The 27,812-nt window shown below is 38.0% G+C and overlaps 1 protein-coding gene across 2 annotated transcripts in view; it reads left to right on the top strand.

Annotated features, from left to right (window-relative positions):
* Positions 1–27,812, top strand: part of CCDC141 (coiled-coil domain containing 141) — a 197,222-nt gene that overhangs the window by 119,868 nt on the left and 49,542 nt on the right. For both annotated transcript variants that reach the window (XM_043577190.1, XM_043577188.1), the window contains exons 8-11: positions 9,102–9,274; positions 22,636–22,777; positions 24,522–24,641; positions 26,327–26,518. In XM_043577190.1, coding sequence (XP_043433125.1) covers positions 9,102–9,274; positions 22,636–22,777; positions 24,522–24,641; positions 26,327–26,518 — 627 coding nt within the window. The remainder of the gene's footprint in view (positions 1–9,101; positions 9,275–22,635; positions 22,778–24,521; positions 24,642–26,326; positions 26,519–27,812) is intronic.

Raw genomic sequence — 27,812 nt, 5'->3', positions numbered from 1 at the left:
TGCAAAATTCAATAAAATATAATTATTGCCTAATTATCTACATTGACTAGACAACCACATTGCCTTTGCCTTTGCATTGTGGCTCTAGGAGTGAAATTGATTACCTTTTAATCCTGCTAGGGGTTGATGATTACCCAAGGCTCAAGAGTCTGTTTCATACCCAGAGTGCCTATAGCCTTTGGCTTGAGTGTGGTAGTTTGTACCTGGAGTGAGCGATAGGTGGCAATGTTAGCACACAGGACCTTAGCATATTGCTACTGATGCTTTTCCTAAACCAGACACTGATTCAAGTGGAGATTGAGCCAAGTAATTTAAGAACCCTAGATACTTCCTTTCTGTTTTAGAGTTATCTACTGTGTTGGTGAATTTATTGCCAAATCACTTAGCAACAAATACAAGTAAGGGTTGATTATCAATATTGGATGATAGCTGATTGGAAAAGAATTTCTCTAATTACTAGATGTTGCTAAAAGTAGGACATGGCATGAAATATGAACATAGCACCTATTATAGTGACTCATCTTGATCCCCCCAAATTTTCATCTTTTCATGATTATAGATTATCTTATTTATTTCTAACAAGTTCACAACCAAGGAGTTGGTTAAGATATGTCAATCATCCAAATTGTATTTATCATTGTTTAGGGAATGTGGTTAGAATCAAACAGAGATACATATATATGTTTCAAGAGCAGAACAATACGAACCTGTATTTAGATGACAACAATGATTGAACCTAAATCTGTAAAACATGGCTGATTGGCCATAAAGTTTCATTTCCCATGCTTCCTATTCATAGGCACATGATTTCATTGGGGGAAAGCAAGCGGTGAAGACTGAGGCCAAATCTACATGGTGTGCTTCTTGGGTGATTAGCCTAAAAGCAAAGGTGAAGCAAAAGCTGGGGCAGCTAAAGCAACACCCCAAAAGCAGTTTGAAATGTACAATTGTCATAACTTCTACTGCTTCTGCCATCACTGCTGAAAGTTTTATGTCTTCTAAAAAGTCAATGTTGCTTTTTCAAGATATTTATAGCCATGCAAAACAGTAATGCCTACAGCAACATAATTGTTTCAGATAAAAACAAAATAATTAAGGATGACGTTTGGTACAGTTTTTTCACTTATATATACACTATTCTCCCATTTTCAAAATAGATACATTTTAGCCCAGATGTGGGAAGCAATTAAATAAAATGACTCAGTTGTTGTACAGATTGAAGAGTGAAGAAATCTGTCCAAATAGAGAACCTAAAAAATATTATCCAGAAGGAATTTGTTAAGGTGATGTAAATGAATTAAAGAAACTAAGCTAATTGTATTGGAAATTAAGGAAAACGTACTTGCTTTCAGTTTCATAATTCTTAGGCAGCCTGTCTCAGATTTCTCTTTTCCAGAACAACTTCCCTTTCTCTTACAAAGAACTAAAGCATCTTTAAAAACAAAAACAAAAAAACCCAAAAAAACAAAAACCCCCCAAAAACCTCCCTCCATGCTTCTACATTTCCCTTCGCCTAATGTGTTGTATAGCTACTGTTTTCATATGTCATATGTGTACTTTAGCTAAAGCAGTTAAAGATACTTGCTTTAAGATCCTTGCCTTCAAGACCCTTTCAGTCTGGTCTGGAGGAGAGGCAAGGGAACAGAAGTGCTGTATACTTTGGGAAAAGCCCAAAGTTTTGGAGTGAGCCTAGAGCATTAGGGAACACAGAGGAGAGTCTCAGGGAAAAAGTGTCAAGGAAGACTTCTCCACAGGAGGTGAGCACTGAGCTAAATCTGAAAGGCTAGGACAAGGAGCAATTGGAGGAGGACTGGGTGGTACAGAGTTGTGCCATGCATGGGGAATCTAAGGTAATTCACTTTGCCACGAGTGTAGGGTATAAGACCAGAATGATGAGAGAAAAGTAGTAGAAGCAGACAGGGGGTCAGGAAGGGTCTTGAATAGCATGCTAAGAAATTTCTACCTTATGCTGAACATATCCGTTAACTATGAACAGATATTAAGGACTTCAAAAATCATGATGAGGCAAACCTCCTGATATAGATGCAAATGATGTCTTATTTACTCTCCTACTGTATTCTCTCTGAGAGACTGGTGTAGAAACTTTTGGTTTTAGAACTTAAGGAGAGGCTATTTAAACCATGCAAATATTTGATAAATATGGCTAAACATAAAATTATATATATGTTTATATATGTATATATAAACATATATATAAAATAGAAAGATTATCAAAACAAGAAATGCATTTACCATCTTACATTTTTCATGAGAACCCACAACTCAGCCCCTATTTAATTAGTCTTGTAATAAAGACACTCAGTTTTTTTTAATATAATTTATTGTCAAATTGGCTTACATATAGCACCCAGAAGACACTCAGTATTATCATTCACTCATTAGTATCCTTCACAATAAAGCTATCATGTGACTTCTAAGTGAGTCATGATTGTTATTTATTGGTTTCCCTTCCATGTACAATTTTAAACTGCTGCACATCTCCATTGGTATTAAATATATTCTTCCTTGTATTGTAGGCATTTCTGGTAGATTTACTTTCCTTTGCTGAATTAAAATTCCTTGAGGGTAAAACACACGTCTGTTTTACTTTGTGTTTACCAGAACAGAACATCTAGAAAAGCACCTTTCAGGCAGTGAATGCTCAATAATAATTTGAATGATAGAAAGTAGTGAAATAGTAGAAACTGTGGAGTTTCAAGGCCAACTACGTTCCATTTCATAAGAGATTATACTGATCCAAGGTCATTGGAATGAAGAGAGCTTAATTACTTTAATATACAAGGAACACAAATTTTGAGCTCAATCTCTGTGTCATAGCTGAGAAGGAAGGTAATGCTGGGTGAAGAGGTTTGTAATCACCCATGCCACCTGCTCCAAGAAGTCTCCAGGCAGCATTAATTGCCTATTTTTCATTATTCCTGTAGTATTTCTCTGTGCTCCATAGAGAGAGGGGGTGTCTTAGTCATCTTTGCACGCCACCTAGCATTCAACAAACTTTGTTGAATCAATGAATGAATGACTGGACATGTGACAGGTCAATTACACTTTGAGCCTGAGTTTTCACTTCTCTAAAAGAGGTCTAACGATCCTCAGGGAATACCATTCAGTAATAAAAGTTCCTGCAACTGCTGATACATGTTCAAAATCTTTCCATGATAGAGTTGGAGTATAAATAAATAAATGGAATTGCAGAGTATTAAGTGAAAATTTTAAAATGTTTGTTAGGATAATACTTTTCTAAAATAATATAGCAGACTTTGGAGCCAGGCTGCTGAGGTATGAATATGGTCTTAGACATTTATTAGTTCTATGACCTTAGGCAGTTCCTTAACTTCTCTGTGTGTCTAGCTTTTTTTATCTGAAAAATGGAAATAATAATTATATGTACCTCACAGAGTCACTGAGCTTCTAAATGAGTTAATACCTGACTGGTGCATAGAACAGCCAAGCACTCACTGAGTTCTAGCTATTATTTTGTCATTTTATATGCATTTAATACTACACTAGCCACTCTAACATGACTTAAATGCTTTTGTTCCATTTTCCTGTTCCCAGCATGTACCAGAGTACATGCTTCATAAAGTCCAATAAATATTTGTTGAATAATGAAAAAAAATAAATGCTTTGCAGATTGTATATAGATGCTTTTCCATGTAAATATTCCCAAGATTGTCCTAAAACTATTTAGGTCAATAGATTAAAGGAAACCAGAAAGTATAAACAGTGACTAGCTGGCTAGGATTCTACTTATGTGTCTGGTTTATCCATTTCGAAGATGGACTTACCTCAGAAAGAGTAAGAGTTTATTAATACATAAACTTCCTCCATTCCTTGTTGATAAAATGCATCAGATGCATGCCATTTTCTTTCTTTTTAGTTTTTATTTTAGAGAGAGAAAGCACGCAGGAGAGAGGGGCAAAGAAAAACAGAGAGAGAGAAAAACAGAGAGGGAGAGAGAGAGAATCTTAAGCAGGTTCCATGCTCAGTGCAGAGCCCTAAAGGGGGCTTGAGTTCACAGCCCCGAGATCATGACCTGAGCTGAAATCAAGATTAGAATGCTCAATTGACTGAGCCACCCAGGTGTCCCATACATGCATTTTCAACCCCAAACTCCTTTTCCAATGTTTTGTTTTGTTTTGTTTTGTTTTTTGTTTGTTTGGGTTTTTTGTTTTGTTTTGTCTTGTTTGTTTGTGTGTTTGTTTAGCTTTTCAGATTGTGAGGCCAAACCAGTTTTAGGTTCCCATGATTTTACACACCTCTCATTAACATCACTTGTAATGTGGAATGAGTTCTGGGGCCCAGCAGCAACAACCTTGGAGTGGCGAGAAATAAGCTGGAGCACCGGTAGGGAGCAGCAAACACTGGGAGATGAAAATCCCATCACCCTTTTGCCCTGCTTTTCTAGCATTTGGAAGCCTGGGCAGATTTGGGCAGGACCTGAATCAAGTATCAGCTTGCCAAACTGGGAGCCATGGGAAGTTATCTCAGGTAGTATTTAGGAAAGGAAACTGAAGCTTTTGGTTTTGATGAAAACTGAACCCAGAGGAAATCTCTGCAGACAGTGGGATTCAGTGCTCTAATGAGAAGCTGAATATTGTGTCCTTGGTAATTATAAAGGTTCCAACCAAACTCATTCTCCAGCCTTGGAACTCACGAAAGGAAAATTTCAAGGTTCTGTAGCATTTGGGCTTTTTGTTTTTAATGTTGATTCTCTTCAAATAAGTTAGTCAAGAAGCAAACAATACTACTTATTAGACATCTTTGTGAAACAGCATGAAATATTTATGCTGGATGACTAACTCATGGTTCTTGCTTAATTTATTAATCCCATAGATATTTTAAAAAGAGTACAATGTGCCAAGTCCTGATACCATCTCTATTTGATTTGGTCCAGCCTGCTTTGGATCCTGTACTTAACAATGGAAATAAAAGAAAGATCTTGATGAGCGTCGTAAAGAAAAAACACCAAGCAACTCCTTAGTCTTTTCCAAACCAAGGCAAAAAGAGCTGGTTGGTCTCCTTATCCTTTTAAGAACCGTGTGGTTATACAAAATAGTCAAGAAGAGCTAGAACCAAGAGGGAGAAAATATTATCCTTGTGTTTATATCCTTGTTTTTGCCTCTAGTCATAAAACCTGTATTTGACCAGGTGTGAAGAAAGAGGGGGGTGGGGAGAGTAAACTAAAGGGGAAATATTAATTCCAAAGGAGTTTCTATGGGCATTATAGTGTCATTGCCAGAAATAACCTGTTCTATAACATGTGTGAGACAAAGAGATTCTTTCCGGGCTAGATCCAGTATATCAGGTTCCTTATGGATATGGTAAATAGAAAAGCATTAAGTCCTATTCTGGGGATAGATTAAGTGAGAGCAATGATAGTTAGATCTTTTCTGGAATTGGTATGTGGATTCCTCATTAAATGCTGCATGGGGATAAGAGAAATGAGTTTTACATGTGACTCTGACAATCACAGGGAGTATAACTTTTTTTAAAAAGGAACCCCCCTTTAAATCAATACATTTAACATGTCTTTGTGTTTAGACACATTCCCATTAGGTCTAGGTTAGGATTAAGGGTAAAGAATAAGCCCTCTTATAGTATCCAGCTCATCTTATTTACAAATGTATTTGTTGAGCTGATGAAGGAATGAAATCACTCGCCTCCTTTCTACTGCCATAGTTCCATCAAGTGTGATACATAGAGCAGTGTATAAGTAAGTGTTTTCCTAACGCTTGGAGATTTTTGAAAAAAACTCTGACAAAAATTTTGCTATTTTGATTCTAAGTTATGGGTTATCTTAATATACCGCTTTTTCCTTCTACGTCAGTTTAGACCTTCTACATGTTTAGACCTTCAGTTTATTCCCATGTTATTAAGCTATAATACTTTTATAATAACATTCAGGAGTGGGGTGGAGTCACCTCAGACATGCATTTAATGTACATGTGGCTTTAGAATCTAACTTCTGTGAAGAGAAGACCACTTCTTCTGACCATATCACTGCCCAAGGATATGAGAGTAGCAGCTGTTCACAGCGGCCACAAGAGGAAAGGCCCAGTGGGATGAATGACAGGCAGCAGGTGGCCATGCTCTTCCCAGTGACTTTTCAAAGATGTGTCCGATCGAGATGTAATCACGAGCAAATATTTTCCGAGTACTTAACTACCATCATGCCCTAACTTTCATATTTTTTTCTTTAGTTATTAAAACAACAACAAACATGATATGTATTAAGGTTATACTGGCTTAATACTAACACAGAGTGGAGTTAAACTTGTAGAGAAGAAAAAGCACTTTTGAACTCTCTATCCTTTCCCCCATTCCCACTAGGAATTCTGGGAATTATCTTAAGGGAAGAAAGAAGTGAATACCCTGACATCTAAATATATATGTTTTCTCTTTATTTCTTCCTTTAGCTCAGTGGCTCTCAATGCTAAATGTGAATATGTATTACAGTAGCACTGGTTCACATATACTAAACTTTAAGCGTGATTTATGGAAATTCATGATAATTTTGACTACACTGGATTTTTGTTTTAGGCACTGACTTTAAAACTCTTTCTTTCTTTCTTTCTTTCTTTCTTTCTTTCTTTCTTTCTTTCTTCTTTCTTTTTTGAGAGAGACAGAACGTGAGCAGGGGGAGGGGCAGAGAGAGAGGGAGACACAGAATCTGAAACAGGCTCCAGGCTCTGAGCTGTCAGCACAGAGCCTGATGCAGGGCTCGAACTCACAAACCGTGAGATCATGACCTGAGCCAAAGACCCACCCAGGCACCCCCTGACTTTAAAACTTTTAAAACTTTAGAACCTTTGAGTAACATGAGACTCCACTTCACTTAAAATAAGTAATAAAAATTTTAAATATAAAACAAAATTCCAGAAACAGTGTTTACTGCAAGCGGCATTTCAATGTGTTATGGAAAGATTGAGAAAGTAATTCAAATAATCTTTTCTAACATCAGCATCTTGACACATTTGGCTCTGTTGCCCACTACAGAATAAAAGGGGGAGTTCAGATAAGGAGAGTCTTCAGGTTCAAAGTTTCTTTAATAAAGCTATCTTTCTTTTACAGTTCTATATGGCATAAGAGAAATCACTTAACTTTTCTCTGTATCTTTTCATACCTATATTTACAAAAAGTAGGTTTTAAAATCTCTTTTAAAACCACCTAAGATGAACAGGCTTCTTGGAAATGTCCCTCCTGTCTTAAGCCTCCCCTGAATCTTTGCTACATGACTCCATAAGCCAGGGTTTAAGAGCAGGGGCCTCAGGGAGACAAATTGAGTACAAAGACCAAATCTGCCACTTAATAGAAACATCACTTTGTGCAACTCATTTAATCTCTCTGGGACTCAGTTTCTTCAGTCACACAATGGAGATCACTTCTCACTTCCATCTAGGGCTATTCAGGACAATGTGTCTGAAACTCAGCAGACATTCAAAAATATTTGTTGGCTGAATGAAACACATAGTATAAAAGGAGCAGAAGTCGGTTCTCATTAAACTGTAGTTATTATTATTACTTTCCTATCATCTAAATAATAGGAATGATTTTGTTTTAATCATTTTAAGTGATCAGAAAGAACAGATTCCGGGGACATGAAGAAATTGACGAGAGTATAGACTATCAAGATATAAGTAATGCAACAGTATTTGAGATATTTCATTTGTAAATTCGAATTTTATCCAGTTCCAGTTCTGGCATTAAAACTCACTCCCTTAGACGGCAGCCAGGTGTAAGTTCTTGCATGCTTTTACATAGCTCCATGGTGGTAGCCTCTACATTTGGCTTAAACTGTGTGCCTTCAACATCAACTCAACTTTGCTCCTCTGGTCTCTCTTCAGGTCTCAGTGGTTACCAGACTCATGAAGCCATCTGCTTTCATTTCTTATGAGTCTTCTTTGGAGTCTTCCTACTCCACCTGGTGGGCCCCTATCAAGCTCACTGGTTTCCAACTGACAGTCCAGGAAGGCTAGATTTCAAGACCCCTGCTGACTGTGGCACTATCAGTGTTCCTGGGATAAGAGTGTTCTCCAGACTGATATGGAGCATTCCATAAGGTTGCTTCTTCTAGTAGTGCCAAAGGGCAACATGTCAAGAGCCCCCTTGCCATTCAGCTTTTCTTCAGCTTACCTAATTCATCTCCTGCTCTCCAAGCCCAAGGCCAGAGACAGGTTATCAGGACACGTATGGAGACCATTGCACTCTACTCTCTCTTTCTGTTTTTCTCATGTTACCATGGTCCTCTTTTACTACCTTCGTATCGTATACTCCTCCCCCTTAATGCCAACTAAACCTTAAGACAAAAGGAAAGCTCCTCTCTACTCTATGGTAACTCCAGAAACTTAATCCCCCATGGCTGGTTTTTGATCTGCTAATAAAAGAAGAAAATATAGGAATTTAAAAAGCTTCTCTTAAGACAATATCTTGATTTGCAAGGTGATGTTTTTTTTCTGCATAATCCTATTTTGCATGTCAGAAGCTAAATATTATCTTGATCTTAATCTTTGCACAGCTTCAGAACCAAATTATAATCTCCTTTGTAGACAGATGGATGTCCTGGATGAAGTAGGTGGAAGGTCTTACACTGGGAAAAACAAGGGATAAAAACATACTAGTCATTTCTTGAATATTGCCCTATAATGTTTCAGGTTCAAAGTGAAATTTACTGGGAAATTGTCTTTTAAGAACATAAGGGATGTTCAGGTTGTGAAAGTCTGCATAACGTTTTTAAAATATCTCATCCATTATTGGTATACATTAAAGAATGTGCAAAAAATAAACCTGGCTCTCTGAATTCTGTACAGTTATAACTGTGTTGTATAGATACATTCTCAATGTAAACTATTGTGGTAACTTTATGGTGTTGATATTTATCTATGCCGAGCTAAGCTGTGATCAGTTTCCCTAAATGGAGCCTTAGAACTACACAGCTGTTTTCTCAGACCAAGATTGTTGTTTTTGGTTATGATCAAACAAATAAATTGAATAGGCTGGTTTAATCTCTAGTATTTCATGTACACATTGATGTAGATTTTAAACTAGAAAAGCAGAAAATGAAAGTATGTTTTTGTTGGCAGGCATTTGATGTACTTGGAAGAGTTGAAGCTTACCTTAAGCTCCTTAAATCAGAGGGTTTAAGTCTGCCTGTCTTGGCAGCAAGGCATGAGGAATTACACAGAGAAATTAAAGACTGCACAGCTGATGCTTTGCAAGAGGGACAAGCCTTAATCAGCCAAGTAGACTCCTGTAGGTAAGTCTATTTCTTCCTCCGTGTAACAAGCTTTTCCACAGTTTCCACAACCTGTTAAAAAATAAGTTACACAATTTTTTTTTCTGCTTCTGATGTTTTGCTGCATTATGACATGGCTTAACAGGATCTATTGAATTTTGGTCAACAGTGATTCTGAACATAGCAATACTCATCTACAAGTGAGACCATATTCTGAGACTGAGGACCCAAAGATGCTAATGCTTTTTTTCTATGAGTTTCTGAGGTGGGGAGAAAGAATGGACAAAGGAAAAAACAGAGCTTAATTCTCAATGCTTTTGCTAGCCTAGCACCTCTGTGGGGTCTTTTCTCATTTTTAATTCTTGAAAGTTGAGTCTACCCTGTCCCTTTTTTCCTTTCTGGAAAAAAAAAAAAAAAACACAAGAGTACCAGAATCCCCTTTCACTTATGACCTTCGTGGCTCACCAAGCAAAATCCCAAATAAAAGGTGACATTATTAATAATAACAATAGCTCACTTTTTGAAAACCTGAGAGCCCATCATGTGCCAGGCACTGTGCCAAGAAGTTTAGGAACATTGTGGCATTAATCCTCACAGCAGCTCTACAAGACACACAGAGTAGTCCCCCCTTTACCCATGGGGGAGTACGTCCCCTCAGTGGGTGCCTGAAACCACAGATAGTGCCCAACCCTATATATATTTTTTCCGATACATACATACCTATGATAAAAGTTAATTTATAAATTAGGCATAGTAAGGGATTAACAATGATCACTAATAATAAAATAGAACAATTATAACAATGTACTATAATAAAAGTTATATGAATGTGATTCCTCACTGTTTCTCAAAATATCTTATTGTACTGTATTCACCCTTCTTGTTGTGATGATGTGAGATGATAAATGCCTACAAGGTGAGATGAAATGAGGTGAATTACATAGGCATTGTGACATAGTATTCAGGCTGCTATTAACCTTCTGATGATATGTCAGAAGGAGGATTGTGTTCTGGACCATGGTTGACCATGGGTAACTAAAACTACAGAACAAATCTGCAGATAAGGAAGGGACCTTGCACTATTAATGGTCTCCTTTTTATAAGTAACTGAGACACAGAGAGGTTAAATAACTTGCAGAAGGTCACACAGGCAGTTAATGACAGAGTCAGAATTTGAATCCAGGAGCATGGGCCCTAGACTCCACATTTTAAAAAAAAATTACATCCAAGTTAGTAAGCATATAGTACAACAGTGATTTCGGGAGTAGATGCCTTAATGCCCCTTACCCATTTATCCCATCTCCCCTCCCACAACCCCTCCAGTAACCCTCTGTTTGTTCTCCATATTTAAGAGTCTCTTATGTTTTGTCCCCCTCCCTGTTTTTATATTATTTTTGCTTCCCTTCTCTTGTGTTCATCTGTTCTGTGTCTTAAAGTCCTCATATGAGTGAAGTCATATGATATTTGTCTTTCTCTGACTAATTTCACTTAACATAATACCCTCTAGTTCCATCCACGTAGTTGCAAATGGCAAGATTTCATTCTTTTTGATTGCTGAGTAATACTCCATTGTATATATATGCCACATCCTCTTTATCCATTCATCCATTGATGGACATTTGGGATCTTTGCATACTTTGGCTATTGTCTATAGTTATGCTATAAACATTGGGGTGCATGTGCCCCTTCGAACCAGCACCCCTGTATCCCTAGACTCCACATTCCTAACCAGTGTGCTAGGGCAGGTTTTTATGAATGCCTTTGGTGAGTGTATCAGTGTGAGTTTAGATCTGGGAGGAAATGAGGAGAGATAAGGACCTTGAGAAACAGAAATAGGATGCTGTGGGAACGTATGAGAAAGAATAGGGATTGGAAGACAAAGGGAGATGCTGGGGCAGATGATGGAACACGTATCACTCAGGAAGAAATAAAGGCAGGGCTTACATTTTGACAGAGCGAGAAAAAAAAGATTTGTGCAAATTAGATAAGCCCAGTTGTTTATCTTTCATATCCACAATCTTCCTAAAAAACAGACATTAAAATTGAAGAATAATTAAATAGGTCAGAAGTGGTAAAATTACCTTATTTCTATTTAAATCTTCATTCTGCTCTATTTTAGATGTGTTTAAAAGTGTTGATTTGGTGAGTTTGGGTTTAGGGAATTTTCTTTTCAGAAGACAGTCTGAATCTGGATGGAGGTATTTAGTCAGAGCTTGTGATGGTTACTATGGGACCATGCAAAGCCAAGATCAGAAATAATCCATGATCTTCCAACAGGAGCCAAACAGCTGAGGCTACCAGAAAGGCAGATGGTTCTCCCCTTTTAAAAACTAACAACTGTAGCTACTAAGTTTCTTTACTTTAACTCCAACCCATACATCTGGTAATGGTGTGTCTGCTCTGTTTCAGGAGCCCCAGCACCCCCATGTCTGGCCCCAAATTGTGGGCACAAGAGCTCTTTTCTCTTCTTTACTGTTTAAAGGTCCAGTCTCCCAGAATGTATATGTGTCTTGGACCATGCAAAAGATATTCTATGGGGTTCCTGGACTCAGGGTACCAGGGTACATGTTGGACACTGATCTGAGTCATGTGATGATAGGATTAAGTATTGAGTTCTCCAGTTAGAACTGGGGAATGGTCCCATTTCAGTTTCACAAGTGAGTCTCAAAGCACAGACACTGTTTTCTCTGCTTAGGCTACTCTTTACTTGTGGTACTGCCTTGGCCAGTTTCCTTTCATGCATGGGTAGATCAGGAGGCAGCTAAACACCCTTCCCTAGATCTTTGGAGGTCTGTATCTGGTACACTGCCCCAGAAATTCTAGGTGCTTTGGCCTCCCAAAGTGTGAGCTTTGTTTCCTCAACTCAGCAAGACCCCTGGGCTGTCTTTGGGTTCTACCTCCCTGAGCTTTGGTCTGGAAATTGCCTCTCAGGTAGTAAGCTGATATAATCATGAGGCATATCTTACTCATTTCCCTTCTCTCAGGGATCATCGTCTTGTGCTGCCTGTTGTTAAATGTCTGAGAACTCTTGTTTCATATAGTTTGCCTATTCTAGTCATTTAAGGGGGGAGGGTAACTCTAGTCCCTGCTGCTGGCCAGAAACTGAAGTTCCCTTTTAGTTTTAATGCTTAGCTCCTAGAGTTAGAAAGCTGGTCACAATTTAGTACTCTTAAACTTTATCCTGTTTGCTCTAATTAGTAATGTTTTATCTTCAATACATAAATATAAAAGGGAAAGTGCTTGTATTTTATACTGTATTCTGTTTTCAGGGTTTTAGTGATGCTTTTGGCCATGCACTTTGTCATGGTGGACATGTTTATTTATTTAGTTAGTCTCATTCTTTCTGCCTTCATTGTTTTTTCCACTCTTAATTCATATATATATATATATTGTTTTTTTGAAGGTGAAGGTGAATAGTTCTTTTCTTCAGGCTTCAGACTGAGTCTTAATATAAGAAGCAATAGCTAGGGACCATTTCAAGAAACTTGAATTTAAATGGTTAGGTAACTGGGTTAAAAAAAAAAAATTATTAGCAGTATGGTTTCTGTCTAAATCCTAGACAGATGAGCTTTCATAGTAGTTCCAAAGTTTCCTTGGTTCCTAAGATTTCACAATAGTTTACAAATCCATCCTATTTTCCACTTTGCAGGAGGAACTGAAGCTAAAGTGAAATTGTTACTTGGCAAAGGACATTTTTGATTCAGAAGGTAGATGTAGAATAGAAATCCATTAAAAACTGAATTGAAATGCATTAGAGTCTTGGTAGCAAACTAAACCCCACATAGCTACTGACCTCAGTCCTGTGCATGACATTTGAGACTTGCTTCCTTTCCTCATCTAATGATTCATCTGTTCAACGATGTGGGTCACCAATCATAGGAAAGAAGCAGAACCTAAAAATAAGATTTCAAGTTGCAGCCACTTGAAAGTGAAGGTGGAGTTTAGAAAACTGGCCGTGAAAATAAACATACTACAAATTTCAAGAGAGGAAAGTACATGTCACTGGACAGCACAGTGGGCTTCCTAGACTTCTGAATGATAGCACACTGCTAGGACATAAAACACTAAGGCCCCCACTATCACACATTTAAAAACTCAGATGGGTAAGAAACTTTAGCATCAAGGGGGTTTTGCTTTATGCATTCTTAGGGTCAAAATGATGTCATGACTTTATTTTTTTTTAAAAAATTAATGTTTTTATTTATTTTTGAGACAGAGAGAGAGAGAGAGAGAGAGAGAGAGAGAGAGTCTGAGTGGGGGAGGGGGAGAGAGAGGGAGACACAGAATCCAAAGCAAACTCCAGGCTCCAAGCTGTTAGCACAGAGCCCGATGTGGGAATCAAATTCACAAACCCTGAGATCATGACCTGAACCAAAGCCGACTGAGCCACCCAGGCACCCCGTGATGCCATGACTTTTAAACTTAACTTCTCTGAACCTATTCCCTCATCTGTAAAATGGAGATGTACACTTCTTAGAGGATTTGTTTTGTTTTTTGTTTTAATCAAATGAAACAGCACTACTCTTAGCAATTGGTTTACCTTTTTTTAACCTTCTCTACAAAGAGTTTTAAGAGAAAATACTAAGAGTCACATGGTTGTTGCAAACAATTCCAATAGAGTCAGCTGTACCAAATCATACTCATTTTCATGAACTGGGGAAGGTTATATTTGAAATAGGTCAGATACACATTTATCTTAAGGTAATAAAAGACAAAATTTAGTGTTGGGGCAGGCAGATAGGAATTTCAGAGACCCTTAGATCTAATTTTTTTTCCTGTTAGTCAATAAAATATGTCTTCAAAAGTTCACATTTCTCGTAGATGATGCTTCCCAGTAAATTTGAGACCCTTGTCATTATTTTCTTGTAACTATTACCTTATGAGGAACAGATCCACACTGTTTTTCTATCCTGAAATCAAAACCCTTTGAAGTTGGAGCAGCCTCACAAAGTAAATAATGGTTGTTTACATGTTTCCTTACCTTTCTATTTTCTCCCTGTATTTGGGTGATAACTCTGAATCATTGCTAAATAGTTTATTATCTTTTCAGAGTTTAATATCTGCCATATAACCTAAATATACTTTAATTTTAAAGACATTTTAGCAAATTCATTTTCACTTAGTTATGATACAAGTTACTGCATCTGATAATGGTCACATTTAGACTTAAAGGAAGTTGAAGCTTGGCTACAGGAAGGAAGCCTGGCTTCCAGCACCTCTCATCTCTTCCTAAGCTTTGCTTGACACAATCTTTGAGCGGGCAAGTCTGAAGACAGACCAAAGGAGGCCTGCTACCAAGTAGAATTCTGCATTGATTAAGCCATAGAAAGCTGTGGTGATTGGAAATACTGGGTTGGAGACCTGGTATGAAGGTGAAGTTTTCTATAATTGGACAAAAACAAGGAATCTCTTTTTTCTCTGTGTAGCTACCAATTCAAAGCTAAAAACCGTATAAGGCCATCTTGTGCAATATCCATTTGCCTTTTCATGTTTACTAAAATTAACTTAAAATTAACTAAAATTAACTTAAACTTGCTTCCATATTGACTCAATTTCTATCTGTGCATAAAAGACTGTATCTACCAGTTTTCATTCTACGTTGTTACAGTGAATTTAAGCTTTAAACCTCATCCTGACTGAATAGGTTGCTGTGGTATAACCGTAAGTGCTGTCTGTTTTGATCTAATACTCATTGCTTATTTAATGTAAATCTTCATATTTTTATATTTTGCAAAGAAATGAAAATAGGAGTTCACTGGGATTTTGCATTCTCTTTTCACAATTTTCATTATGTTGGCTACCACTACTTCTCTTGGTTCATGTTATGAATGGTGATGAATTTTAGACCAGACATGGTTCATTCATTTATTTATTTATTTATTCCAAAAATATTATTGAGCATCTTTTATAAATCAGGTACTCCCATGCATCTAATGTAGTCGGTGGAATGTCTTCCCTCATGCTGTTTATATTCTAGTGGGAATAAATAGCCAACCAACAGCTAAATCAAAAAATGAGATGTTCTTATACACCAATGAGTACTCTGAAAAAAATGTAAAAGTGAAATGGGATAGAGAGTCACTGTGGGCAGGGGGCCATGGTAGACACTGTAGTCAGGGACAGAATCTTCAAGAAGAAGGAGCTACCATGCAAATAGCTGGGAGATGAATGGACCTAGCAGAGCAACACAGAGATGTAACAGAAGGGTGTGTAGAGTGTGACTGGAAGAGATGGAGACGGGAGAGAAGGGCATGAAATAGCATCAGAGTAGGTAGGAGTTAGACTGTATTCAAACACTCATTGGCAACAATGGCAAGCATTTGTGTGCTTTATATACATTAAAAGTTTTAGTCCCTAAAACCACCATGTGATATAGGTACTGTTATTATCATGGTCTCTATTTTGCAAAGGAGGAAGCTAGGGCACAGAGAGATTCAATAACTTTCCCTATTACCAGTCACATGGTAGTAAGAGGTAAAGTGAGTACTAGAATGCAGGTCTGAACCACTATGTCAGTTTGCTAGCTCTCTGTCTACTCCTTTCATTAAACTTTAATCAATAACAAAAAGCCTGATCACGTGGATTCTTTTTTTATTCTAGCATGCTTAAAATGTGACAATGTACTCCACTTATCTGCTAGCTTCAACTCAAGTCTGCCCTTCCCTGCAAAGTTTTTTCTTTCAGTTTATTTAAAAAGTTGTTCAGTGTACATATAGGCATCACATTGACATGCCAGCACCAAGCTTCAAGGGTAGTCAAAGATATATAAACCTGGCCCTGAATCTCAAGAATGTTACTAGAGGCTAGTCAGGGAATAATACATCCAGGGAGTGTGCATAAGGCATGAGGAAACCATGGGGACAGTGGGTGTTGGGGCCACCTCTTCAGAGAAGGGAGACACAATCCCTAGCTTCTAGGATCAGGATAGGTCAAGGGAAGGACTTGAGAAGGCCACTGTTGAATTTGATAATCTGACATGGATGAAGGCTCTGCATCTAGCCAGGATGAACAGAATCAGTATCTACCATACAATACTTTTTGAATTCCTTTGTATTAGTCAGCTCTACCTCCTGGCTTCACTTTTCATTCTGTGGTGTTCTGAATCATTCTTTAGTTGTTGGATTTGTAACAGTGTTGTCTCCCCTCCTAGCTCATGACATCATTTTCAGGTCAGCCTTCAAGGTCAATCATGTAGGAAACCTTTTTTATGTTCCTTATCTTAGTATTTACAAACTAGGTGGCTTGATTTGAAATGTTATGGTGCTGGGATGATATTAAAAGAAAGATTTTATCATAGTAAAAATATTTTAAAAGATCCTAAGTGGAAAACAAACAAAAACAATCCCCACCCTCCAACAAAACAAAGAAACAAAAACAGAAGTTTCCTTTTCCTGGTAGAGTTATCTATGGTTGTATTTACTGGAATTCTACCAAACATTTAAGGACTTAAAATAACTTAAAAGAAAACTAAAACAAGTTTGATAATGCATTTAGATGGTAAATGTCAGATACTGAAATTTAGGATATTACAAAGTTGAGTTCTTAAGGTAATTGTTAACTCAGCCACTTTCCAAATATTTTCAAGTGTATATTAAATTGTTCCTTTTAGGGGTTGAGTAAATGTTGTAACTGTAAGCTGGGCCTGGTAACATTGTCAATGCTTTTATAATTCTGAAACTGTTAGTACGGAAGACATCCTAAGTTCACACTTTCCCTTGCATCTGGAAGTAATTAGATTAGGTTCTTGTCAAATATCTAGGAGTCATTCATTACAGTGTGAATTTGTTCATGTATGCTGTTGATGGTGTGATGTGGAAGTAGCAAGAATGCCAGAGGAAGAAGGCCTGGGGTTATGGAGTCCACAGAGAAACTCCGACTAAAGAGGCAGAAATATGTGTGATGGATGACTGAAAAGAAGTCCTCTCATATTAGAGAGAGAGAAAACAACAACAACACAGGAAAGAATAAGGGAGAAAAGTGTGTGGGCCTATTTATGAATAAAATGCCCATCATGGTGCTGTTTAGAATAGTGCAAACCTGAAAAACAACCTAAATATTTCCAGAAAATCAGGAAATGTTCAAATAATTTGAGGACAGGCACATGATGGAATATTCTGAGCCAATATGGAAAGTGTGTTTTTGAGGATTATAATGTTAAGTGGGCGAAGCAGGTGTGTAGAGAGCACCATTCTAACTTTGGAGGGAGAAAAGGGCTGCAAAGAGCAACATTTTTTTAGAAAGAAACACATTAAAATGTAATTTCATATTTTCCAAATTATCTTAAATGAGAATATTGGTCTCTTTAGTTCTTGCCATGCCCTTTTTATCTGAGGATTTGTGTCATCAATTATGGAAAATTTTCAGCAATTATCTCTTTAAATATTGATTTGTTGTTATTCCCTCTTTTCTCTTCTCCTTTAACTCTTGGCAGAGAATGCTGGGGCCTCTGGGTCTGTCTTCCAGGACTCTGACCTATCCTCTTTGCATCTTACTCTCATTGACTCCTTCACATTGATCTCTTTTGTTGATTTTTTTCTCCAGTTTTCATAACCATATTGATTTTGTTTCTGGGATTTTTAACTCATTTTTTATATCTACTTTTGTTTTAGTTCTGACTGTTTTTGTTTCAGAGTTTCTTATTCTTTTATTATGGGTGTTGGTTTTTTCTTTGTCTTTCTAATGATCTCAGTTATGTTGAAGTCATCTTCAGATTGCACTACTTGCTTTGTTTCAGATTGAGTACACTTCTTTCTTGATTGTTGAATGTCTTTTCTTAAGATTTATACTCCTCATGTGTCTTGAAATTTTACATTGTACTCTCACTTGGAGGAGAAGGGTTATTTCCCCTGCTTTCTTCTCTCCTCTCTGCTCTTCCCTCCTTACCAGCTTTGAAGTAGCTTCCACCTGCATTCAGTGTCTCCAGTCTAGCCTGTGCTGTTTGATCAGGGCCACCCGAAGAGATGCTGTGGTTTCTAGAGATGAAGCAGAAGGTGGGGTGGGCTTCCTGACTCCCCTGATGTGTCTGATTCTTGGCCTCAGTACCAGTTGGCTATAGCGTTTTTCAACCTTCTTTTGCAAGGAGAGAGAACACCATCCCTTTTGATTTCAGGTAGAATCCTAGCTATGGTGCCCTTCACACAGGACATATTTTGCTGTGTCCTCCTAGGACTGGAGCTTGTGGCTATCTCTGCAAGCATCTGGACCAGAACCCAGGAGACCTGTACTTTAAGCCTCACTTATCTACATTTTGGTGGTGAGGGATTGGCAATGTGTATAACTTGAGTCAGAAAAAAAATTTATAAAGACATACATTTCACTTCTACAGTATGAATAGCACTTTTTTCAAAGTAGGGATAAAAACCAGAGAGTAGGCATTATTTCCTCCAAAACAAAGATCATAAACATGAAAGGGCACTGTTTGGGTCCCTGCAGCAAGCTATGGATAAGGAAAATATTTTTCCCCATTTTCAGAGTATAATTTGTTCATAGACAAAAAAGAAAAACTATGATCAGCTGATTCCTTCAGATGAGAGAGTAAGCTGTCAAGTACTTACCATCTGGTTCAGCTCCTAATCCAGATGGGCTGCCAATAGTAATTTATGAAAGGTTTGAAAGCAACTTGCTGTCCTCCAGAAAGAACCATGAGAACACATTAACATTGGGAATTGCTCCCTTCCCCCAGCCCCAATTTGCGACAGATGCAGAGATGGGGCAACTGCTTCTGAACAACAAATAGAACTGTCTATTTTTGAGCCAGGAGTCAATATGTCTCTGCTCTTTAGAAAAAAAAAAAGTCAGTCATGTTCCTTCCCCCCTTCCCTCTCTTCTACTGACTCAGTGAATAAGGGAGTAACGCAGCCATGATGGAGTTTCTGTCAAATGTCTGCAGAAGCCCTCACAGTCTGTCATTTCTGAGTATCTGTGATGTTTGGAAAAGTCAAAGTCCACATCGGGAATAATCTGGTATACCTCATGTTCATGCTACAGACAGGCACCATCTAATCCATTCTTAATAGAGAAGCCCAAAGATCAATCATTAGATACAAAGCAAATTATAGAGCCACAGGTTGTTAGACCCAGAAGTCCACGGTTGGCCCCTATCCACCCAGTCAGGCAGCACCTAAGTAGTGTGGCTTCAGAATCAGAATGAAATGACAGGGCACTTTGTCCAAGTTTCTGTTATCTGCCCTAAGTTCTTACCCTGTCATTTAGTTAATATTACTGTCAAGTAATAAGACTCATTCCTGAGTGACTGATGGAATTCTAGTAATTTATTTTCAGTTCACGTAAGAATTGCTGGCAGAGAGTGAGGTCATATTTTTCCTTTGATCAAACCATCTGCTTTTCAGGCTCTGAGGAAATTGCCAATATGCATGCTATACATGTTTTAAAATGTTCTGGAATGTTCAAAAGAAAAGTCTGGAATCAGTGTTTAAGATTTCTAACTGAGACTGATGGAATCAGAGCTGGTTGTAACCCACACATTAGGCTTTCAGCAAGAAAGAATGGAGAGGGAGTGGTTACTAGGGTTGGAGTGCTGACAGATATATGCCCATTGGGAATCCAGGAAAGGGAAGAGATTAATGCTTGATCAGACAAATGATCTAGCTGACATAGGGAAAGGAAAACCAGAGCTGGCTAGGGTAATTCAGAACTCCTCATACTGAGGAAGGGGTCCATGCCACAAGTAAAAGTGGAGTGCACACTGGACAGGCAATAACAGCAGACCTAGGAGATTCAGTGGGCCCCTCTAAGGCTTTAAATAGGGAAGATGTATCAGTCAACCTAATGATAAATGCTAAACCTCAAAGAAGAATTTAGTCAGTCTTTGGATAGCCCAAAACTACTGTAAATGAGCAAAGAGCAAAGTCATCATTGTTTGAAACCTAGTGGGGACTAGTGACATTTTATACAGTAACTATCCGTGCATATGTTTTTCTTTGTCTTCTCTTCCCTTAAGTTTTGATTAAAGTGTATTTTATTTCATTTGGAAATATACATTGATCTACTAACAAGGCTCTGTGCTTAGCACTGCAGGAGATATTTGATATATGAGTGAAAAGAATGTTGTCTTTTCCCTTAAAGAATTTATAGTGTAATAGATATATACAGTAAGACACACATTACCACAAAATGAGACCTAATCTGGATCACTGAAAAATCGAAAATGAATGGTCCTTCCAAAGACAAAAAGAGATTGTATTTTCTTGGTTATGATTCATCTAAATTAAAACTGTAAGTTGCTAAAGAGCAATATTTTTACAAAAGGAACGCTTAACCTGGTTTTGTTTCCTCATTTCTGTCCTCTGTGCTAGAGGTCCCTTTAAAACGTGAACTTGGACAAGTGCCCCTCTAGTGATCACTTCGCAAACTACAAGCAGACGTTGCCTTAGAGAAGTCTGCCAATTTCAAAAGAACATGCCATGCCAGCCAGGCTAATCCTGTTTCCCTAACAGTCAACTCCAGAGAAAGTGAAATTTTAGAGGACGAATACCCTCCCACCCTCTGTCATGTGTCAAGACTCTGAGGTCATGTGTGGACTCTGAGGTCAGATAAAAGGCTCAAACCCCAGCTCTGCCACTTAATAATGGTGATCTGGAGAAGTTACTGAGCCTTCCCGTTTCTCAGTTTGCTCATCTGCAAAGTGGAGATATCAATTATACCCAGATCATAAGGTAGCTATGAAAATTAGAAAAGAGACTACTTCAAAGATTAAAAATGCTGCCTTGTCACAAACATTAAAAATGCTGCCTTCAAACATTAAAAAAGTGCTCACACATTTACTTTCACAAACTGTTCTCTGTACCTTCTTTCCACATTGCTGCTGGTTTTTCACTTGTCTTTTTTATTTATCTTTCTCATTCCAGATTTGCATATTCTACAGAGAATATGCAACTTATATAGGACAACTTATATTGGAACTTATATAGGACAACTGGGCTTTTAAGTGCTTTTTTAGTATAGAATGTCCCAAAGTCTAAAGTCAAACTATAGTTGGTATTACCAGTATACTGCTTTTATTTACAAAATTTGTGGACTTTAGGTATCACTAGAATTATTTCTGTGAAACTCTCCTGATTTCTTGATTATACTCTTCACCATCCCTGAGTTGTTAAAATGCAAAACTAATTGTTTTAAGTGTAACATCTGTGGAATATTATGTGTGAGGAATAAGATTTCTCACAGTGGTTTCATTTTCTTCCCCCAATTAAACTTCTCTGGGGCTTCAGTGGAACCCCCAGGACATACATGAATCCCACGCACATCTGACAAGATTCTCAAGCTGCCCGATGAGCCCTCACCCCTTTGGCAGCTTTACTGTCATTCCTGTGAAGTTACTTTACCTCTCAGTCATTTGGGATCTTGCCCTCATTTCATTACTAATTAAATTTGTTTTTACAGAGTCATAAATTAATTATTTGAGGTAAAAATTTCTGAAATCTATACCTTGCTCCAAGATCTTTTTTAACTCTGGGTAATTAAATTTAAGAGGTATCGTGTTCATCTTTGTTAGTATTTGAAGGAAATGACTGACACAAAGTTAAAGACTTAAAAATTTCTTACATAGTAGGAGAGGCTCTGTCTTAGGGGTAGGTTGAAAATTAAGAGGTGCTGACTCCATCAGCAGTGTTTGTTCATTGTCTTGCATTGCTGGTAGGCCTAAATTGGACGTGGTTAGGAAACTTGCTAATTTATCTTTAGACGAGAGCAAATGGGATCCAACTCTAAGGTCATGTATTGTTTTAAGGGCATGTGCATTTTATGAGATCTCGTGTCACTTTTCTCTTTCTCCTGAAACCAGTACACAGGTGAAAAATGACAATATGAGGCTTAGTCTCTTTTTTATGAACAAGTACACTAGATGCCCAATTGTTGGTGATAACTTGGTTTTCATTTAATGAATACAGCCTTGAGCATTTGTAATCATTGAGAACAAGGAACTTTGTGTTACATAAATATTTTACCCTATTGGATTAGTAAATGGCTTGTTAATTGGTTGATTCACATTTCTATTCGAAGAGCATCTTTAGATAAATGAAGCTTTTAAATAATACCCCCAGGAAAACTCTTGGCAAACATACTGTGTTTTTTGCCATAGGGTTCTGAAAATATTTTAGAGAAATATTAAAAAGTAAACCTTTAGAAAATACTAGACCTGGTTGCAAAAACCCATAACTCATCTTTTCCCTCAGGACCAACTGATTTAAACAAAGGAACATAATTTGGTCTTACTTAACTTCTGTTATCCTAAAGCCTGAAGCTTGATAACTTTTATCAACTCATCCCTATCTTGAAAGAGCAGATCCACTTTCAAATGTTCCCTGCTCCTGGGGCTTCTGTATCAAGGTAGAGTGAACTAACAGCTGACTGGTTCCATTCAGCTCTCAGATAACCGGAGTCCATGAGATGATGGGATGCATTCAGAGACGAGTGGACCATCTGACCAAACAGTGTTCAGCGCACAAGGAATTTGCTCTTAAGAAACAGCAATTAACTGCCTCAGTGGAGGGCCACCTGAAGAAGGTAGTTTCTTAAATGTGTCCTCCTTTAGCTACTAATTAGATGCAACTCCTTACCTGCTGTTACTAGATGGTATGGCAACCGCAGCATGGGGTGCATGGCGGGCAGATAGTGGTGGGCCTTCTTTGGCTTCTCTTAGGTTCCTCATTGGGTTTTATAATTGAACGGCATAGAGTTGTACTTCACTATTGCTCATCAACCATTCCTGTCCCAGGTTGCTAAAACTTGACATGTAATCCTACCTGCCATGCCAGCCCTGAACACAGGTACACAAAGGCAGTTTTTGCCTTATGCAGAACTGAAATGTGTGCATGTTGAGATTGTGTGTCCTTGTTTTACATGGTTTGGTGTTGGAACACCATATTGGAACATGGTTCAGTTCTAATATGCACAAATTTCAAGTAACATGGTATTGTACAACACAAGGACAGCAGATAAATACCAAAAATGATGTCTCAGAGATTTCCAGAACAAATTGTTGTTATCATACTTTATTGAACTAGACCAGTACAAAGGACATGGCCATTCTGAATAAAAACATAGATGTGAAAATCCTCTTCTCAGAGTGGAGGCAATGGCTTAGTACAGGAAAACTTTATTTCCTGTTTTCAAAGAGGAAGAAAACCAGGCAACTACTATTTGACTAAATTAAAAAATTACTTATCTGTAGCTGGGACATACAGCAAAAACTAGTAATATCTCAATGACATTAATGTTAATGAACCTTGATACCCACACTGGGTCTCAGATTTTCAATGATGTCTTCATCCGATACAGTGGACTCCTGTGCCTGACTCAAACAAGTAGAATTAGTAGGCCTCACGGGAGAGGGCATTAATTAACTGTGTCTCTGTCTAAATTGCCTTCCCACCTGTTATTGATCAAGCAACTTGGGAATTTGAGCCTTGTTCTGATGCCTGGGTCCAGAGAGATTCCAAATATGGCAGCAGCTGTGGTGCCACATTCTCTAGAGCTTGAGACTCAAGCTAATTTGGTGGTGGTGGGCAACACAGTAGGAACTCAGACAACTGTTGCTCTTTGTCTTTCTGCCAGTTCAGAGCCAATTTGACAATGGAAAGCATGTACTCTAGTTAGAACCAGATGAAGAACGCAACTTGGATGGAATAGAACCCTTTAAAGCCTACTTTTTCATTGATTCATGTGTACTGGAAATCAAGTCATAGTCCCCCACGTTCATCAGTTAAATGGCCCAAGCATGTCCCTGTGTTTTACTGTCACATATACAGGGTTTGGTGCTATCCCAGTGTCCCTAAATATAGCGACCCATAGGATACCCAGGCCTTGGACCTTTACTTCAAGATGTGCCTATAAACTGGGCCCCATTCAACTTACAGTAGATGATTGTGAGTTAATTAATCAGATAAATTCATCTCTGCTGATGTGTTAGCAAGTGCATTATCCTTTCTAGGAAATATAGATAATAAATTCTTAGAAGATATGGATGATTATTTATATCTCATTGCTGTTAATAAAATACATGTCTGTTAATAAATGTATGTCTATATGCCCTCTGTTGGTGGGTCAATAGTATTATGTCATATGAAGAGCAACATTATTAATTTAAACACAAAATTCTAAAATATTTAAAACTGTTTTTAGATGAAAATTGGTATACCCACTTAAAATACAATGGGAATGTGGGGTAGAATTTATGTTTTCTATACATATGCAAACATGTATGCAAATATACATTACTAACACTGCAATATATTCTTTATTGGTAAAGGTGGAAACGTCAATTCAGAAAATCAGTCCAGTACTTTCCAATGCAATGGATGTCGGTTCCAGCCTTTCTGAATCAGGGAAGATTTTGAGTAAATATTTGGAACTAGATATTCAAGCTAAGGTAAATTAAATAGGAATTATTATTGTGGTTATGATTTTATAAATATGATTTCTTTTCTTTATATTCAGTGGTTATAGAACTTAATGCTAGCTCTTTTGAGGGTTATAATTCTAAATATTGTGGCAAATAATGGCTTAAAACTTCTATTGTGTGCATCTAAATTACTTATACTTCAATGTGCATTTATTAGGGTGTTGAGCTCACTAAAACTTTGTAACCTGGTATTAAACACTCATTTGGCCCCTTTTCCTTGCCTGGGAGATGTTAGCAACTCCTTTTGGGAGGCCAGAGGAGGCAAGGGAGAGTGCTTCTCTAAGACTATTTGTGATTTTCTGCTAGAGTAAGTTACAAAAGAAAATTACCAGAAGCAACATGCATTAATGCAAGATTCCAGAAAGCAAATAAAAACACAATCTTGTTTGCAAACCCAATGTTCAGGGACAGAAAATACCCTCCTCTTCTTAACATCTTCTCTAGCTTCCCCTTACCCCTTTCACATGACACTTAGTTCAAATATTCTAGCTAGTGGCTCTCATCTGCCCTGAGTCCCAGTCTGCCCCAACAGGTGTTTAGGAAGGTGAGTCTAGCGCCTCTCCTGGCTCACCCAAGTCAGTAGGCAATGGCCTTGTTAGTCCATTCGTTCTAAGCCAAAGGACCTTCATCATGTTCGGGAAGTCACAGACAAGCTGATTTTTTTTTAATGGAGTGTTTTTTACTCATTATTTAAAATGTTTAAAATAAAACGTATGTCTGAATTCAATTTCATTGTTTTATTTTCAAAATTTTAGAAGGAACAAGGAAATTACGTGGGGAGAAACTCCCCTGCTTCCTCCTACCCAGAGTGCTATCTGGATGCAACACTTGGAAATGAAAATTAGCTTCATTCAATGGAGTACTTGGGAAGCATATTAAATACAAGCAGGGAAGCAATTCCTCCTTGCTGTAATGACAGGGAAGCTTTTTTCTTTGGTTTTTGCTTGATTCCTAGCTTAGTCTCATGTAAAATTTTACATGGTTCTTTCTGGGTCAATTGTATATGTAATGTCTACAATACCTGTTTATCCATTTTATCAGTGAGATTTTACTGCCAGAAATTGCACTCAAAACAAAACACAGAAGAGTAACCCTTTAGGCTGTTTAGATTTCATATGTAACATTTCCCCTACACTTGTTTAAAAACCCTTCTAGATCGAGATTTAAATAAGACTGCATAATTGACATGCCATTATTTTATAAATTAAAAAAGGAGTAAACAATTTCTATTAACTTGCCATCTCTTGTATAACAAAATTAGTTTAAGTATTTGCTAGAGCTATTGTTAAATTCATAAAGCCATTCTCGTGTATAATTATTATATAAATTATTTAAAACATATCTGCCATTTGGTTTTGTAACTTTTCATACTAACCTTTCTTCTATTTGTGACACAGAAAATAAATGCTCTAAATAAGAAGTGGAGCTGACATTCTCTCAGTGGAGCTGAGAGAATGGTTTGAAATGGTTTTCATTTTAAGATGACTTTTTCTTTTTTTTTTTTAATTTTGAAAGTTGTGCCTTTCTTTCATTGAGGAGAGCTGGTCTGAGTCCAATTAATAATTGTAATAGATGGTGTACAGCAGGTAATGAAATGTGAATGTTCATGATTCCCCTGTCAGCTTCTGACCCCCTGTGCTTGGCTTCCATAGGAGACAGCACAAGAATTAGAAGCAGCTACAAAACTTATGACAGAGAAAAATGAATTTGAACCTGACGAAGTGGCATTGCTTTCTTCTAAAGCTAAATGGCTAGAGGAAGAATTAAAAATACTTGGGCGAAGCATCAGTTCCAGGTCACAAGTCCTGCAAACTTATGTGGCATTTCTAAAGTCATCAGAGGAGGTACAGTGCCTATATGCTGCCCTTCTTCAGCAAGGTGGCCTCTGCCCATCTTCCTGCTTTCTCTGGGGATGGAAGCCCTGGTGGGTGGGTCCATGTCCTCCAGTCCCATGCATGTACTCACTTACAAGCTCTTTGTTCTCCAAGGCACCATACAAGGACTCAAAGAGTAAGTTGTTTTACTAAAAAATAATGCAAGTGTGTAGGTGTAGATATGTTCACAAATAAGCAAAGTGGTTGTATCGGAACACTTTCTACTGTGGCCTACAAACATTTACAATATCCTAAACATAGAACAAAATTATTTAAAAATAAGTTGCCTTCTACCATGGATCTTTTTGAATACTTGAGCAATTAGTGTGATTCATTTAAAATACATATAAAGAATCAGAAATTACGGGCGTTTGGGTCCACTCTCAGATCTGTCTTGTTTGATGCCTTTTAACGAGTTTTCTCTGAGAGCTTCCTCTGAGGCACTATTTTGATTGGGTTGTACCAGAGACTCTGTAAAATCCTGTCTAGTAGACCAAGATTCCCTCTCTCAAAGGTCTCAGTCTCTGGAACATGACATCAGTAATGGAAAAGTGCTAGGGTCCCACCTCATTTAACTCTGGTGGCAGTGCACACAGGTGCACACAGACCCTGCTGCTTTCAGGGAGGTGGGTACTGGCCAAGCAGGAGGTAGAGCCAACCGAAGTTAGGGAGCATGCTCGATTTCAATTTTCCCACTGACACCCTTGCCTCCTACGGCCACCGTCCTGTCTAAGCACATTTCCTCCACCAGTTCTCATTTTGCAATGTTCTCAATTCTCACCACTCTGGAGAAAGGCCATGCCCGGTCCCTGCAAATCTCAGGTAATTCCTTTTCCACCTCTCTCCTCCTCCTTTTGTCATTTCTTAGCCCTGAACCCTCATGGTTTGGGGCAAAGGTATTACAATTGACAGGATTATCCAGTTGATGAACATATTTGCTTGAAACTTGAAATGGTGGAGAAAGTACAAAGAAGGGCTGTTTTCTGTGTCTTCATTGCCAAAATGCACCTGCTTGGCTTCTAGTTCAGCGTCTATTTCCATGGCCACCCTGGCCTTCATAACCAGGAGTCTCTCTAGGGCTGGAACCTTAGCTTTGTAAGAAACATGTTTTCAGAAGGACCTCATGCCCTTTCATCCTCCCTGCCTTCACCAAATCTGTTCTCCACCCTGGTGGAGCCTTCTGTCCTTCTCATCTTGGCAGTGCTCCTCAGTCTGTCGCCCTCCTACCCCCTCAGGGTGGCCTTCTCTCCTCACCAGCTCCTGC

The sequence above is a fragment of the Prionailurus bengalensis genome, chromosome C1 (assembly GCF_016509475.1).
Source record: "Prionailurus bengalensis isolate Pbe53 chromosome C1, Fcat_Pben_1.1_paternal_pri, whole genome shotgun sequence".
Classification (NCBI taxonomy): Eukaryota; Metazoa; Chordata; class Mammalia; order Carnivora; family Felidae; genus Prionailurus; species Prionailurus bengalensis.
The sequence above is the reverse complement of the archived record's forward strand: the minus strand, read 5'-3'. Positions and strand labels throughout refer to the sequence as shown.